This window comes from Platalea leucorodia, assembly GCF_965183815.1.
Source record: "Platalea leucorodia genome assembly, chromosome: 3".
Lineage (NCBI taxonomy): Eukaryota > Metazoa > Chordata > Aves > Pelecaniformes > Threskiornithidae > Platalea > Platalea leucorodia.
Genome location: NC_138825.1, coordinates 9140275 through 9157056, shown reverse-complemented (window position 1 = coordinate 9157056; position 16782 = coordinate 9140275). Strand labels below are relative to the sequence as shown.

Genomic DNA, 16782 nt, shown 5'->3' with positions numbered 1-16782 from the left:
CATGTAGCAAATATAGTAACCACTGATGAATGGCTGTCACTGTAGGTCCAATGCCAATCGAACAGACTTTCATTGTAAATAATCTATTCCTGGGCTTTCTGTGAAAAAGCAATAGCAAATGTGTGACATTCCATTGTCTTCTGCTACGTAAATCGAGGACAGGAATTTAGTCAATGCTGGAATTACTCTCCACATCTGGGACCAAAAAAAATTAATGCAAATGCATAAATAAATCTTTTGGGCCATTTCAAGATTCGTATTCTGCTTTAGTATGAAGCATATATTGTGCATGATAGTGCGGATGACAATGCAGTTTGCAGCAGGATGAACCATTGAACTTCATCTCCTTTGTTGTATTTGCAGGTACAGAAATGAACGTGAATATCAGCAGAGGCTAAAAGCAACCCTTGAACGCCTTAATAAGGTAAGCCTGGAAAAATGGGAAAGGAAAAGTCTTTATCATTTTTTTCCTTTGGTTTTGTTTGCTACAGCAAGCTGCTTTGAAGAAGCAGTGGGAAGATAAAATGCCAGAGTAAGACATTTCTTGTCATTACGTACTGATGAAAAGTTCTCCTTCCCCTCCATCCCCCTTCCGAAGTCTTGTGCAAATGGCTGAGCCTCAGCGTGTGTGTACGCACTGTGTAGCACCCTGCTCTGTACAGTCCTGCTGCTGTTGGTCGTGTAGCACGTGCTATCTGCAGCCAACAGCCTCAGCTGTGCTCAGGACTTGATTAACTTTTCAGTAAGACCAAGGACTAGGAGGTTCTACTGCGTAACACTCAGAGCATCAGCAAATGGCTCCTGCATTCAGTTTGGGACCTGGAATTGAAATGTGTGTTGTTTCTTTCACATCCAATGTGAACTTTGCAAATTCACCTCTGCTGAAGATCTGGGACATGTTTAGGTGCCTTTAATAGCTCTTGTTAACTCTTTTAACACTCTTTTTTTTGAACTCAGATGACAATTTCTCTCTGAGTGAATCAGAGTCTACACACAGAGATAGGAAGAGCCCATTTATTAGTCATACCGTGCAGCCAATACACATATCTAAGAGTCTGGAATATGACCAGAGAAAATGTGTTTGTTGCTAAATACCTTCTTCCCCCCCTTTTTTAATACAGCTACTGTATTTACTGTATTAAAGTTTATTTAGAACTAATATCATGGCATGAGAAAATGCTGATTGTGTCCAAGTCTTGAAGTTCTGGTGGGTCTCAAAGCTCCTCAGTCCCTTGCAGGATATGGTTGTCCCTTCCCAGGACAGACCCTCAGCTTCCCATTAGGTTTCCAAACAAAAGAGAAGCCACAAAACGCCCTGACTGGTTCCTTTCAAAGTGAAACGTGAGGAATGTTTACATCGAGCTGCACTTTCCTGAACTAATACCATGGAAAGAGAAATAATAATAATAATAATGCTCAGAGAAAAGATAAAAGTTTACTAACATATTTAGGAAGTTTACAAACCAGGTCTGTGAAACTGAGAAAGCCTGATTCATCCTCTCTGGCTACTAGCTTTCATCTGAGCGAAGAAAGTTGTATTGTATCTTTCCCCAGTTCTGTTTTTCACAGTTTATCCTTTATCTTCTGTATTGGGAAACTATTACAGGTGGATTAAATAGAGATTTTTTTTATTTTCCCACTACAAATGGCAGGAGCAGTTCTGCTTGAGCACTGTCATATCAATGATATGCATGTTTTATATTAAAAAGAAATGTGAGTTTTAGCATTTCTGTCTCCAATGAGCTCTAGATATCCTGCATCAGTGCTATTTTCCAGTGTGCTAGCAGGGCTCTTGGACACCCTGTGAGCTCTTAAAAATATTTGTGGAGGCAAATATCTTGTAAGGGGTAGCTGGAACTGGTGGGTCCATCTTCACGGTTCCTCTCAGCCAATCTGTGGCTAAAGTGGGTTGATTTGACAACCCCAGGCACAGCTGACGAGATCTTGAGCCACAGGAGGTGTTTTTATCTCAGGCTGCATCTGGGCTGCCCCTGTTGCAGCAGCTCCTCGTATTGGGGCACCAAATGCTGGAGGGAACACAGCTGATTTTCTGTGCAGTGCCCAGGACGTAGCCTGAAACCTGCATGTGCAGATGTAAGCTCGTGCCTTTTCCGACAGATGGAGAATCAGTTTGGAAAATCAGCAAACAGTGGTTCTGGTGAGATCTAAGGGATTTCTCTTCCACAGTAAATGAAAATGCTGCTTAATCACATGGATCAGCTTTCTAGAATCAGCACCTAAAGCAGAATGGTTTTTTGGCAGTTGAGTCAATAGCAAATACTGCAAAGTTCAGAAGAAAATGTGTAGGCACTGCGCTGTTCTCATACGCAGCATCAATGCAGCTGGTCTATCTGAAAGCAGGGAATAAAAGCAGAAGTATTTCTCCCCTTTGAAGGAACTTTTGGAAAGCTGAATGGTGCTTTTGCTTATTACATGCAGAAATATTTGCTTATCAGTATTATCTAGGGGCCTGGGGGCTTTTTTTGGCTCCCCCCTAAACCTCCCAACATGGCCATTGTCCTGCTGATCTTCCTCTCAATAGGAAGGCAGAGGAGTGCAGAAAAGCAGCGGGAATTCCTGATGACTGGCTCCGAATGTGCTGGTCTGGATGTGTCTGAATGAGCCGCTGTCTCACAAAGCAGAGAGACCGCTGGAGAGGTCTCTGGCTGGGAGGCTCAGCAGCATAATGAGACAGCTAACATCTACACATTTTTGGAATAGCGCATGCTGTGCACGTGCAAAAAGAAAAATCCCCTTCTACCAGTCATATGCTGTACTCATAGATTTCAGTCTTTTATTTGCAACCCGTGATCCACTCACTGAGATATTTATAGCCGGTAATGGCACGTAGGTAATTTTAAAGGGACACCTTTTTTTTTGTTTGTTTTTTAAATCTCCTGCTCTTAGAAGTGACATCTCATATTTTGGTAAGATGTCCTAGAGCTCAGTAGAGCTCTTCCAGCTGTAAAGCTGACTGTAAAGTCAGGACTTACATCCGCCGTTTTTCAATCACATGAACTCTGTGGTTGTTTCCAGTTAGGTCTCCCGTGAAGTACACCAAAGTTTTCTGAGAAATAACAATTGTAGCACCTTTGAGACTATGATGAGTGATAGGGGTAGTGAAATTCGTATTTCTTGTTCTGTTCTTACCTATGGCATTGAGGTGCCACATATATATATATATATATATATATGAATCAAAAAGTTATAAAATACCTGGAACTAAATGAGTAGTTGAAATACTGCTATAGCAGAGGGAAAACAGAGCCATGGAACATCCCAAATCCTATCAAATGCAATGCTCAACCGACTTGTCAAAAACAACAAAAAAAGGCATCTTTCCATCTTTTATCATGTCTTTCGTGCTAGAAAAAGTCCTGCTGAAAACAGAGGTACTTGTAAGCTTATAACTATTTCCCGTAGTAAACCAAAAGTGTGAGTGAACCAGTTGAAACTCCTGTCTTACATTTTTTTGTAAGAGAGCTTTCATGCTCCGTTGAGTGTTACTCTCAATGGAACGGTTATATCAGGATTCCCTGACAAAGACTGTGAAACTGCAGAGCGTTTGTTGTTGCCTTCAGTGGGGACAGGGTGCCACTCAAGATCTGGAGATCACACCTGTAACCAGGTCTATATTTGAATAGATTTTAACACTTGAAAGGTTAGTTTTGTCTTTTATAAATATGGCTTAATTTCTGACAGCAGTTTAGCCAGACTTCAGATCCAAAAAGAGATGAATGAGGAAGAGGAAGGACATGCTGGTCTGTGGCATAGGCCAGGGGTAGGGACTGTGACTTCTAATAGGAGATCTACGAGACATCCAACATCACCAGGTGATAGACTCAAAGCAGAGATACTTCTTGACACAGTTCAGTGGTAGCACGCCTCACTTGTTTTATCAATATAAAATTGTTTTATATTCACGGCCTTGCATTAAATAACATAAGATGGGAAAAATCTAAATTAGACCATTGGGCAGAAATGGAGATTTCACTGGATTTAAATACCAGTGCCACTCATACCTATGTACTTTGAGATCATGATTGCTAGTCATATGCCTTGTCCTCTGAATTAATTGGACTTTATGAACTTTCTTCCTCACAAACCCCAATATTAGAAAATTCTGCAGCAAGCTGACTTTTTCTGGACTTGCTCATCTGTCATTTTTATTTCCAGAAATGACTCCAAACCTGACAAACATTTGTGATATTTGAGAACACACTAAAAGGACTGAAAATAATTTGGACCATCATGGTTTTTTTAATAAGGAATTCTTTACTGGGGATATTAAAAAGGTTTCAGGATACTTCAGGTCCTGTCATAAAGCCTAGAGAAATCAATGTCTGTTGATGTCATGTGTTTAAGATTCATGCAGCATTGCAAGCTTTTAACGTCACAGACTGGTATTTCATAGCGTCTATTACTTGGCTCCCAGCGTTCATAAAGCATATGGTGAACATATTTTGACAGTGCCAGTGCCAAACTGTATCATAAATTATATTTGTGCTGAAAAGTAGCATGTACAATAGGAGAACACGATGAATAAAGTGCCTAGTGTTTGTTGCTTTTATATTACTTTTGTTTCTCCCAGTGGGCTATAATTCTCCACGCATGTACAACGACTCACGGTATGGCTAAGTGGCTGCTGTGGCTTTGGCACTCCAGCTATACGTACTGACCGTACCACGTCTCTCTGCATTGCAGGAAGCTGATGAAGCACTGCTGTGCAACCTGGAGCTGCAGATCGAGTCCCAGTTCCTGCAGGATGACATTAATGCCACAAAGGACAGATACAAGAAGGTAACAGGCTGAATTTGCCATCTTCTTTAGATCTTTCTCCTAGAGACGCGTGTGAAGCGTAGCCCTTCCCCATGATCTGTTCCAGTGGCAAATTAAAGCAAATCCCATTTGTGTTTTGGTGGGTAAACTGTATATTTTCAGCGGACACAACAGCTGCAGTGTGGAGGTCAAGCCCAATGGCTGGACGGCTGCAAGCATCTGAATTGACTCCCTCAGGGTCCAATGTCTACACCTGTAGCGATGTCTTGAATATGTTGACCTGTTACCATGATTCAGCCCAATATACTGGTCAAGCTGTCTTCTATTTCATGCTAAGAAGCTATTGCTTTCATCAGAGGGGCTTTCCCAATTTTCTGGGCCAGAGCATTCCAGTTAATCAGCAGAAATAAGCCTGTGGCCATATGATTACACTGCAGCTGACTAACACATGCAGCCCCCTTCTCCTTCCTGGGAGAGCTGTGAGGCTTGGCATCAGGCCACTGTCCCATCTTTGCTGCTTTTGAAAGAGGCGGCTCACTTTTTTGGACCACATGCAAAGGTATTTGTGGTCCTCATTTTGAAAATCTCCCGTGAAGTCAGAAATCACGGAATCTTAATTAAGACTATGAACTATATTGTCACTTAGCCAAATGCCTGTAACGTACCCTCAGCGTGATGAAACTGTTAGCACACATGCATTCAAAATCAGGTCTAAAACCACATTCCAAGACCAACTCTGAACATGAACTGGACTTTTATATGCTGAAAGAAGTAAATATCTAGGAATAAGACCCAGAAGTGGAGCATATTGAAGGGCACATCTTGCCATGGCATTTTCTGATGAAAATGTTTTTTACTTCACCACAGAACCTTATGGAAATCCAGACCTACGTCAATGTTTTGCAGCAGATCATCCAGACAACTCCCCGCGTGTCCCCGATAACCACTGGCATATGTGAGGTAGGTATTGCTGTTGGTAAATACATGCTGTTCTAAGTAAGAAAGAGTCAATGTTTATTCCTAAAGCATCCCAGATCCTCTAACTCCCACTCCAATGTTAGACGAAAACGGCAACAACTGTGCCTAAGTGCTGAATATGAGAGAAAAAACTAATTGTAGCTTTGGAAATATGTATTAGCCCCCCACAATGGCTAGTTGAAAGGTAGTTGAAGTAGTTGTGCTTCCTAGCTGAGGAAGAGCTGGCAGGATATTTAAGTATTTACAGAGAGTAAATCTTGTCCTGAAGGGGTGAGATGTGGTGAAAATTTGTAACTCAAAATATTGGTACAGACTAAACGAAAACTTGGCAATTCCCACCAATGTGAGTGGCTATGCCAAGAACGTTTGTTGGTTGGAAGAAGATATGAACAGCTACATCTACAAGGGCCTAATTTCAATGTAAGCTGTGCTTCTACAGTCCTGCTATCTGACATCTTTTATTCTTAAAGCCGTGCCACAAGGGTTTTCTTGAGCTTCAATACCCACCTTTTTATTTATCTTTTGTAATTTTCTATTTGTCTTTAGAGTTTATTTCCAGTAGTAGAATTTCTTTTGACTCTCTTTAAGAGAGTGAAACATACTTTCCTGTACACACGTGTGTTTTTTTTTTTTCTTCCGACCAGGAAAAACTGATAGCGGAGAGGAGGATCCCTGTTCTGCAGAGCCAGCTGGAAGAATACAAGAGCATCCTCTGCCAGCTACAGGCACAAAAATACAAACTGCAGACAGAGGTACTGCCATAACTAGCCACAAACACAACTGTGACGCTCATGAACTGTGCTCTTTTTATGGCCACGTGGTCTTTAACAGGGTCTGGTGAACTCAGTTGACTTGGAGATGTGTTTTCCGTTTTCCATCTTCTTCAGCTGTTTCATTCTCATTCTCTTGGTGGCCCAAATCATGAGGTTTAGATGGCTAGGGAGGGCTGCAGGTATTGTAGCCCCAATGAAGCCAACTTTGCTTATCAGAGTAGCTGGTGGGAGAAGGTTTCTGTGTTGTCACTAGATTTCTGTGGGATGGAGTCAGCAGGAGGCTGTGGATGGAAATGTCACATGGGGCTCGTCTCACTTTCTTACTTACTGAGCTCAGGCTGGAAACTGGCTCCATGAAAAACGATGGGGGACCTTCAGGGCTCTGTCTAGTCCTTTCCATCAGTGCCACATCCAATGCCGAGCTTGCTGTGAGGAGGACTGGACAGACTTGGTAATCAAAACTCAATGTCCTTTGAAACAGCTGCATTTGGCATCCTGCGTTCATCCCTGTCACTGCTAAGCAATATGTCAACGCCTCTCCTGCGCTTAGACGCTACCAGCACCAAAACGACTTGCTTTTTGCCAATTCCCGATTTGCAGAAAATGACTGGCCGCGACTTTCATGCATTGCTCCTGCCCATCTCCCAGCCAAACTTGCCATAAATCAACCTTCCTCCTCCAGCCAGTGTCTCCGAGCAAGCGTGCAGTGCAGGGGCAAGGGGGGCAGGAGATGGAGGAGCAGCTAAAGGCTACAGTGAATAGAAACCAGTCCTGTACAGTTGCCAGTGGCAGGTCTGCCTACACACAGTCGAATGTTTCTTAGCGGATGGGGATGGAGAATGACCACCTTATGCCCCCAAATATAGCTTCCTTTGCGCCTCGAGTTGTCCATCTGGGCTGGGGGGAGGGATATACTGGCATAAAACACCTTTTGGTGGGATTTTGGACTCCTCTGGACAGTCAGAGCAGCAGCTCTTAACTTCCTGAGCGTAACTTCTCTCACTAGGGCACTCGGGGACAGTGCTACCCCCGGGTCTTTTCCTTGGTCTCTTTCTCATGTCTGGTGCTCTGGTGGAAAGGACACATGCGCCTGGGAAGGGCAAGAATCAATATAGTGATAAGTGAGATAATGAATCAATATGGAAAAAAGGGGAGAAAATCAGCCTTCTGCTGGCAAACAGAGAGAGGCACTCTTTGGGGAATTAACCGTGCTGCTTTGAAAATCAAATCTTCATGTCCCATTTAGAAAGAGTTTATTAATTCATTCTTTCTCATGCCTTGAGATTAAAAGAGTGAAATAACTTTTTGAATGGAGGTCAATGGCATGGTTGCTTGTGACAGTGAAGGCTGGAGCTGATGACTGAGGTGTCCTCGAGCTCCTTTGCTTTCCTCTTTCTGGACCTGATAACCGTGTCGCAGAGAGGTTATCGACCCCACCTCGTGAGCACTGGGCACTAAAGGGGTCTGTGGAACCTCTTGGTCTGCTGGTACACTGCAGTACAACCAAACTAATAGCAGGGGACTTAGCTCCTAAATTTAGGCTCTTAAAAGGTTTTTGAAAATCTTGCCTGTAACATATAGAAATAAATCAATTATTAAAGAATCCATTAGTCGGTTATTGCCCCATTAGCTTTTTGTGAGTGCGTGTCTTTAAAAGCTGTTTGAAACGGGGGAAAAAAAAAATCCCAAGTGATAAAGTAACTATAATAAATAGCCAAAAATAGCAGAAGAAAGTGAGAGCAGAATTACACTGCCAAATATCCCACCTGTAATTCCTGCCCCTTGATTTTGCAAGGGGCTCATCGCCACCTCCTGGTTGATGCGCACTCCAGTGACTGGCTTTGAGGCCTTACTGCACAGCAGTTATTTTTGTTGCTAAAGTAAAAAAGCCGAGGAATTGAATTCAAAAGGGAAGCTTTTTATTTAAAAAAAGACCCTTCCTTAACCTTCAGTGCTTGGTCTGCAGACCACAGAGAAGGAAGAACAGGTTTTGCCCGGGCACATCTTCCCAGTTAAGCACTTTTGTTCTCCTCTTAAGACACGGCCTGCTCTGCCGAGGCCGTCCACGCAGCGAGACATCAGCCAGCCTTGCGTGCATGGGGAAGGAGACATCACACAGCTGCTCCCCTGGTTCACGCCGATCCCGTCGTGCTTATTGCGGAACAGAAGCATTGGGATAGATAAGGGGGTGGGGGGAGAGTTACTGGTTTTGAATAACTAAACAAACGCAGTGAAACTGCCACTGCGTTTCAGCAGTGCGGCCTCGCACATCGTAATAAAACATCTTGCCTTTAATTACCCTTGAAATATGGGGATGCTGAATGCTTCAGAGCTGCTTCTTTTACCCACCAATTTTGTTTACCAGACAACCATGCTGGAGCAAGCGATTAAAACCACCCAGGAAAGTTATGATGATGAAATTCAGCTTTACAATGAGCAGATTGAAAACCTTAGGAAGGGGATAGAGGAGGCCGAGAGGACCTTGGAGAAGTACACGACCGACTGCCGCCAGCTGGTGATCTACCAGCAGTCCCTGGAGAACGAGCTGGAACGGTACAAACGTATCATCGAGAACGAGGACAGCCGGTAAGGCTGGATTTCTGGACTCTCCCAAAGGGGCCAGTGATCTCCTTTAGCTCCTTTGAGAAATGTATGTTTAAGGGCATTTGATCCACCCAAAGCTATGACCATTTCACACCTTTCACTGGTAAATATCCAGGGACGGGAATCTAAATAGATGCAAAATCTGGTCAAGCCTCTGCCAAGGAGAGGGTCAGAGCTATTTTGAGCTTTTCCATCCAGTCTCCTTTCCATATACTGTCCTGGCATCAGTGCACAGAGGTCAGGGAGCATATGAAAGCAAACTGAACACCCTCTCCACTGCCCGGGCGTTAGTGAAGCTTGCTGGGGCGTTACAGGCAGGTTGGTCTCGCAGGGCTCAGACAGGGCAAACGTCCTGTAAAGCAAAACACTTCACAGCAGCCCCATTCTTCAAGCAAGGGGGAAAAAGGGTAGAATGTAAGAAATTTGCAGGGAGTTGGGTTGTGTTTAAACCTACGGAGGAGCACTGGCTCCCTCTAATGTCAACCATCAGCCTCACACGAGAAAAGGAGCTGGGCTTTCACAGCAGCACCCGGTGCTGCCTGCGCCGGCAGAGCCAGACCCTGGAGCGCCCAAACCGCTGCTCTGGGTTGTCCAGAAGGTGCAGGGGAAGGACACACACTAACAGGCAATCTCACATCTGGGGAACAGATGTTTCATCAATTTTCAGCGTCTCATTTTGGACACTGTGTTCTGGTTAGGAGTATCTGATCAGGGTAATTCTCAGTGCCAAGAATCCAAATGTGTATCTCTTGCATATCTACACAGGGTATACATCCTCCCTACAGGCCAAAATACTATCTCAAATTCTAGCAGAACAGACTGGAAAGGCCACAGATAGAGTAACTGGTCTGCATATAGGCCAGCTTCTCAGGTTTAATTTTTAGCCCTTAATACCACTGACTCCTCAAATATTTTCCAAGGAAGACTGCTCAGTTTTCTTCTTGCCCTTCTGAAGTCAGGCATATGCAGGTAATATCGTACCGGCTACCAAATTTCGTATTTTACCACCCAGCACGTACAGCTCTTGCTGACCTCTGCTAGGCGTGAATTGACTGTTGCCCATCCAAAATCTTCCCATCCTTTCAAAGTGCTGTGCTAAATTACAAACCTGTTGCTATGGGTTTTAATTACTGGTGTACTTTACCTAATGGAGCATCCCATGTCTTCAGCTGGTCGAAACCAGCCCAACTCCTGCGAAGGTGCTGTGGCTGTGTTGATTTTCCCCAGACAAGAAACAGGCCCCCGTCATTCTCTTTGACTCCTCACCACAGAGAAATAAGTTTCTTTAACCTCCATGCTTCATTTTGCGCAATTTCACTTGCTCTTGATGGAAATGAGGGGGAGAGATCTGACCGATGCGCGTCTTCTCCGGCAGGTTAAACTCTGCTATAGCAGGAACGCCAGTCACACTCTTCACGCAGATCTATAGACCTGTCCAGCCTCAAGCTTCGAGGGGAAGAGGTAAACCTGTGACATGTCTTCCCGTGTCTGTCAAGAGCAGCATCATTGTATTTTAAGCTGTTTTTTCCATTTGTCTTCCATACGAACCAGCCGTGACAGCCTGACTTGAGGCGTGCTAAGTAAATGCAACGATTTCAGCTTACCTCAGCTGGCTTTGGGACAAGCTGTCAAAGGCCAAAACCACAAGCAAAAGAGTTTCTTTGCTAATTTCTGCCATTTACTACTTAGGCCAATCAGTAGAGCAAAGTCAGAAGGCACCTGAAACTACAGAAAGAGCTGGGGGTTTTGTGCTGACTTGTTGCGAGTCGTTGGCCAACACTTTAGTCACGTGCAAAGAGCATCAGGGCATGTTGAGTGCTGCAGGCAGGCAGAGGACACTTTTTCGGGCCTGTGTCCCATGGCCTGGTTTCCTCTGAATGGGGTTTCCTCCGGGTTGTACGATGGCTTGTTAGAATTAGGATGCTTGTAAACCTGGTGACAAGGAAATGGCCAAGATTAAACTAGCAAGGCTGCTTGTAACAAAGAGGGGAGTTGGTTCGTAGAAAGGTGCTGTAGGTACTAACATATGGGATGACTTACTATAGCTTAACTCCAAGGCTCGCTAGGGTTTTACTAGCAACAAACTGCCCTGAGAGCAGAGAGAAACCGTCAAATGAGGTTTTCCTTTGGCGTGCAGCTGTAATTTTTCTAAAACTGCTCTGTGAACCGTAGCATTTTTACATGAAATGGGTCCATAATGCACAAGGCCAAATCCTCAGCAGCTGTAAATAACTCCTGTCCTGTGAAGTGTTGTTTTGTACCCACTGAAGATTCGGCCCATCTCTATCCACACCTCTGCTCTCTACCTGCAAGGCGAGCAGGGCATTTTATGTGCATTACTGTACCTGTGACATTGCACAAAACGGGTGCCTTGGGGCAAACATATTAATACCTGTCTGTCCCCGTGTTCCCCTAATTCCCGGTACCAACGTCTGCCTCCTTTGCTCTAGCTGTTCATGCCATGGAAATCAGTTGCCTGCCCGTGCTCCTGCTCCTGCTGCTGAGCTCTCATGGGGTCTGTGGCTACTGACTGCCCAGGAGATCAGAAACACAGCCAGCAGGCGGGGCTTCCCTCTGCGCGGGCCTAGAGCTCAATGTCGGTGTTCGAGTGATGCCAAAATGTTGCTCCTCAGCACCGCGCCGCTGGCTGGGCGGCTGCTTAGCTCTGGGCCCGCCGGCCGCTCGCTGCTCCCTCCTGACCCACCTCCCTGCATCTGCCCATATCCAAAAGTGCCGTGACGGGAGGTGCCTGGCTCGCTCTTGGCCCCCCTGGGACACAAAGGTGAGGAGTCCCACTGCTGAGCCCATCTTCAGAAGTGCTGGAAGAGCTGGTGATGACACTCACCTTTTCTGTCCAGCCCGGACCGCTTGCCCAGCAACGCTGCATTCAGTGGGAGAGTTTTAAATAGGGCTTTGGGGTTTTCTTTCCTCCCTAAACCCTAGCAGGAGTTGTAAAAGGCAGACAAGCTGTTTCCACTTAGTCTTACTGCCAGGCCATGCCTCTAACTTTGAGCACCTGGCTTCAGTCGCTGCCTTCAGAGATGAGGTTTCTTGTCTAGTTAACAGGGCCAAACTCTGCCATGATGCCTGGGAGGAAGGTGCTGAGCCCGACTGCAGCAGCAGGCGCTGAACGCCCCTGCTGAGCATTAATGCAGGCCTGACAGGTGAACGTTTTGTGCAGCTGCCTCTCTTACACGCACGGTTGTCCTGTCCTCACGCTGTGTATGGCAGTGGCAACCTCAGATGCAAAATGGCGACTTGGCCGAGGGGGCCCACGCAAACGAAGAGGCTGTTTAATGCGCTGGCAGAAGCTGTGCTCACATTTGCTGCTGCATTCAGCTCTCCAGCTGCAGCAGGGAGGGTGAGAGGCAGCTCTAGCATTTGCAGCGGCTGTGTTCAGCACTGTTTGTTGTTTGCTTTGTTTTGATTTTTCCCTAGATATCACCCAGGCCATGCAAGACATTGCCAGTGTAAAGCCCAGACAAAAAGCTCTGACAAAGAAAATTGCCAGGAAAAAGGAGCTGATGTCTAAAGACATAACCGATGGTCTCTCGCCTGAAAGAATGTACGAAAGAACTCTGGAAGGTTTTGACCAAGATCAGCTGGAGTTTAGGCACGAAGGCTCAGTCACATGTGAACCTGAGCAGGAAGAGTTAGAACTTGACGAAAAAGAAACGGGCCCTGAGGACGTACCCGATGGAGCCCAGATAAGTAAAGCCTTCGATAAATTGTGTAACATTGTGAGGGAGAAGATAAGAGTCTGCAAGAGACCAGAGCCTAAACCTGATGCCTATCCCAAAGGGCGTTATGTGCTGGTAACAGGGGAGGAAGGCTATGAAGAGCCTTGCATCTTGGCCCCCTCCATCCCAGCTGTGGGAGGGATCACAGTTTCCACGAGCAACGGGAAGGTGATGAACGGTGGTGAAGTGGAGCCCATACCGGAGCTGCCAGAACCTGCTGAACCATCAGAAAAAGAGAAAGAGGCTATCTGTGAAAGGAGGGAAGAGTTTGAACTTCTTCAAGAGAAACAGAAAGAGGAAGAGAGAGAAGACATACTTGAATGGGGCAAAAAAACAAGAGGAAAAATCGAGCAAATCACAAAGTATCGGGAAATCTCTGAGCCTGAGAGAGTTCCTTCCCCTGGTCTGATAAGCCCAACCGAGCCAGGAGTCCTTCGAGAGGCAGAATATGATCGAGAAGATAAGCAGGCCCTTTTGTTCAGGGAAGCAGGCTTGCCCGGCTCCATGAGCTACGAGAAGGTGGAGGTGGTGGAGTCCATCGAGAAGTTTTCAGACGACAGAATTCAGACGTACGAAGAGACAGCGATGATTGTGGAGACGATGATAGAGAAGACAAGCAAGAAGAAACCAGGTGACAAAGGCTCTTAAAGTGACACACCCCCCCCTTGATAGTCAACTTGTCTGGCATAGTTATTAAATGACTGTTTTTTTCCTGACCGAATGATACAGTAGTGAGATTTTTGCTGTTTGGTATGGAACAGATTGATACCTTGATGGCGATTCTGTCTGATGTAGGCTCACCTTTGGCGCGATGACCATGAGCGCGCTCCAGGGCAACAAGTAATGGGCACCTCCTATGCAATTGATTTTCGTGATTAGGACAAGTTGAAAGTAATTATTGTTACAGAGCTGCCTAGCTTTCCACAGTATCGGGGACAAATTTGCATATTCCTCTGCTGCTCCTATAGCTGCCGTACGATTCCCCATCTCTTCAGACAGCTGCAATTGTTAACTTGTGACATCTGGTTCATTTAATAAAAGTTTGGCCTTCTACAGAAGATACCCACTGTGGGTTTGTTTTGCCTTTACCGTTGACCGACGGTCCCTACTAGTAAACGTCAACTGCCGGGGTGTGCAGGAGGTTTTCCAGGGGAAGGGCTGGATACCTGGTCAATAACCTATGCCAAAGCTCTCTCATTTACAGTCTTGAAATAGAGGTGAGCTCGGCAGACCTCTCTTTTTGGATTTAAAGACAAACTCTCTGTATTTGAAATAAGCTCTTACTGCCTATCTTCTCAGAATAAAACTTGAAATAACCCTTATAAAAGATACTAAAGACATTATTTGTCCCTCACCAACACAACTAAGGGATTTACGAATGCCAACAAGCTTTTGAGCAGACTGCAGCCAACTCAGACGACTGGGTGTTTCGGTATTTTCTTGTTAAGTATTTCCTCGGACTGTAGCGGTTGACAGAGTTTAATACTGCCGCGTGATCCTGCCGCAGCCCACGGGGCGCCACGGGGCTGCTGGAACACGCGGTGCCTTCCCACGGCCCCTTGCCTGGGGAAGCAAAACGCAGCACTTCTGCAACAGCCTCTTGCAGCTTCCAGAAATCTTTGCCTCAGAGAAAAGGAAAAAAAAAAAAAAAAAAAGGAAGGAAATGCTTCAGTTGTGTATATGCAAATCCTGAGCACCATTTAAAGTGCTGGTGCATCATTGAGGCCTCAGCTTGACTTCAGGCACACAAATAATCCCACTAAAGCAAGGTATAGAGTGAAGTGTCTGGACTCTGCACATTCCTTCTCCCATCAAAGGTTTCCTTTCAGCTTTCGGCGTTGCTACGCCTTTTGCTTTCGGGTTGATTGCTCGTCAGCTGTGAAGGCCGGGGCTAAGCGAAGGCCGGGGCTAAGCGAAGGCCGGGGCTAAGCGCCACTTGAGCTGACGAGCCTGAGCTTCAGCACTATGTCACCTGAGACCTTCCTTCAATACTCTGTTGGATTTTTTTTCATTATTGAGTTCCAATGCATTTATAGCAGCTAAGCTGACTATTATGGCTGATAAAGTGGCACCTTCTTCTTTGAAACAGGGACAGGTGACCCACCTATAGGCACATTTTTATTTGGGTGGGGGTTTTTTGTCACTGCTGCTTTATTGAAATGCTGTGGGAGTAGGTGCCAGACATTTCTTGCTAGGATGTGTGCTGCTTTTCAGTTTAATTTATTAACACTGTAAATAACTGCAGAGAAGGAATTTATCAGTGCATGCGCAGGCTGCACTCTGGTGAGCTGCTTAGAATACCTGCTGGTGAAAACGGCTTTTTACTACTGCAAGGGGAAAGGGGGAGAAAAAAAAAAAAAAACACCACCCACCCCACCCACCACCAAACCCAACTGCAGCAAGAGGAAGGCTGTTTAGTAATTCTATCACAAAACAGGGTGTAAACAGCTTCAGGCAGTACGAGCCAGAACTGGGTCCTTCCCCCACCCATCTCATTTCACTGCCATACAGAGCGCTTCAGGTTCAGCATAGACCCGCCTTAAGCGATGGCAAAGAGGCACCGCTGCAGGGGAGCCTGGGCCAGGCGGCTGGCGCGCGAGTCGCCCCGCCACCTTCAGCTACCTTGTGCTGTGGTGTCGCCACGCTACGCTGCTGACATCGACATGGTTTTTCTGATGCGCGTAAGCCTTGCTGAGCAGTATAAATGCCACTCCTAATGCGGGTTTAGTGGCACGTGGTACTGAAGAAGTCACGCATTGCGTAGGCAGCAACGCCGAGGTGCAAGGCTTGACCCAAGCTGGTGCTGAGCTGCATCACAGGCACCACCAGCAGCAGAAGTCAAGGACCATGGGGAACTAAGGCCTAAATTCCCCTACGATCTCTGACCTGCCTGCCACAACCATGGCGGTAAGGCTGCAGATGACAGGCATCTTTCTGTAAACTTGTATGAAAATTATATAAAAGACCACTAGTATTCTATTGTTCATAATGACAGTGCTGAAAGGTAGCATAAATCTCATTATTTATGGGCTAACCGCTGCTTTAAATGCATTCTCAAATGCAAATTCTCAACCAAGTGTCTAAATGCTAATTGTAAAAAGTGTAATGGTGAATACTTGTAAGCATTTATTGAGCAGCACCTGGGATGAGACCTAGGTTACTACAGGCACATTCGTGCCTCTGTGGCAATCGGAACTAGATCGGGAGGTTCCCTGCCATCTTTTACTGCTGCAGACATGGTAAGAAATTATAAAATTACATGTAGCCTGTGCTACAGGAACACGAGCTAAAAAGTACCCAAAAGTGCGGGTGGGAAGTAGGGAGGATGAGGAAATAGGGGGGTTTTTTTTGTGGATCAGTGTGTTCCAAACAGCAGAGAAGAAAACCTGCTGTTGTAATTCCTCGGGGCCAGAACTGCTTATGAAACGCAGTGTAAAAATGTCCCTGTCTCCCTCCCTGAGCGTCCCCTGCCCCACAGCCGGCAGCAGTTCAGCACCCGCGCCGCTGCCGAGCTGCCCTGGGAGCCCGCGGGTCCGGACCACGTAAGTAACGCCCAAGGCTCTTCCCAGCCTGCGGCCTTCATCTGCTACGTCCCACCGCATCACAGGGTTAACATAAAGCCTGATGGTCTTCATCTGGTGCTGTCAACTCTTTTGGAGGATCATGTTTATTTTCTCAGTAGCCAGCATACACGGGATACAAATTTCCTTTATATATATATTTTTATATATATATATATATATATATATAATATAGTATATATAAAAAGCAGAGGCGTAGGAAGTCATCCCAGTTGCAGCAGCAGGTTACCTCCCGTGTACCTTCAGATAGGCAATGATGATAGGACCTGCCAGTTTACAACAGCTCTTTATTTTACTCATATTATAAAACATCATCACAGGGCTTTA

General features: G+C 45.7%; 1 protein-coding gene across 1 annotated transcript in view; it reads left to right on the top strand.

The window, feature by feature from the left end:
• Positions 1 to 13522, top strand: part of BFSP1 (beaded filament structural protein 1) — a gene marked incomplete at both ends in the record, with an annotated part of 20982 nt that extends 7460 nt beyond the window's left edge. The window contains 7 exons of the mRNA XM_082305909.1: positions 364 to 424; positions 4705 to 4800; positions 5647 to 5739; positions 6402 to 6509; positions 8896 to 9116; positions 10510 to 10595; positions 12573 to 13522. Of these exons, the coding sequence (XP_082162035.1) occupies positions 364 to 424; positions 4705 to 4800; positions 5647 to 5739; positions 6402 to 6509; positions 8896 to 9116; positions 10510 to 10595; positions 12573 to 13522 (1615 nt within the window). The remainder of the gene's footprint in view (positions 1 to 363; positions 425 to 4704; positions 4801 to 5646; positions 5740 to 6401; positions 6510 to 8895; positions 9117 to 10509; positions 10596 to 12572) is intronic.
• Positions 13523 to 16782: the final 3260 nt, after the last annotated feature.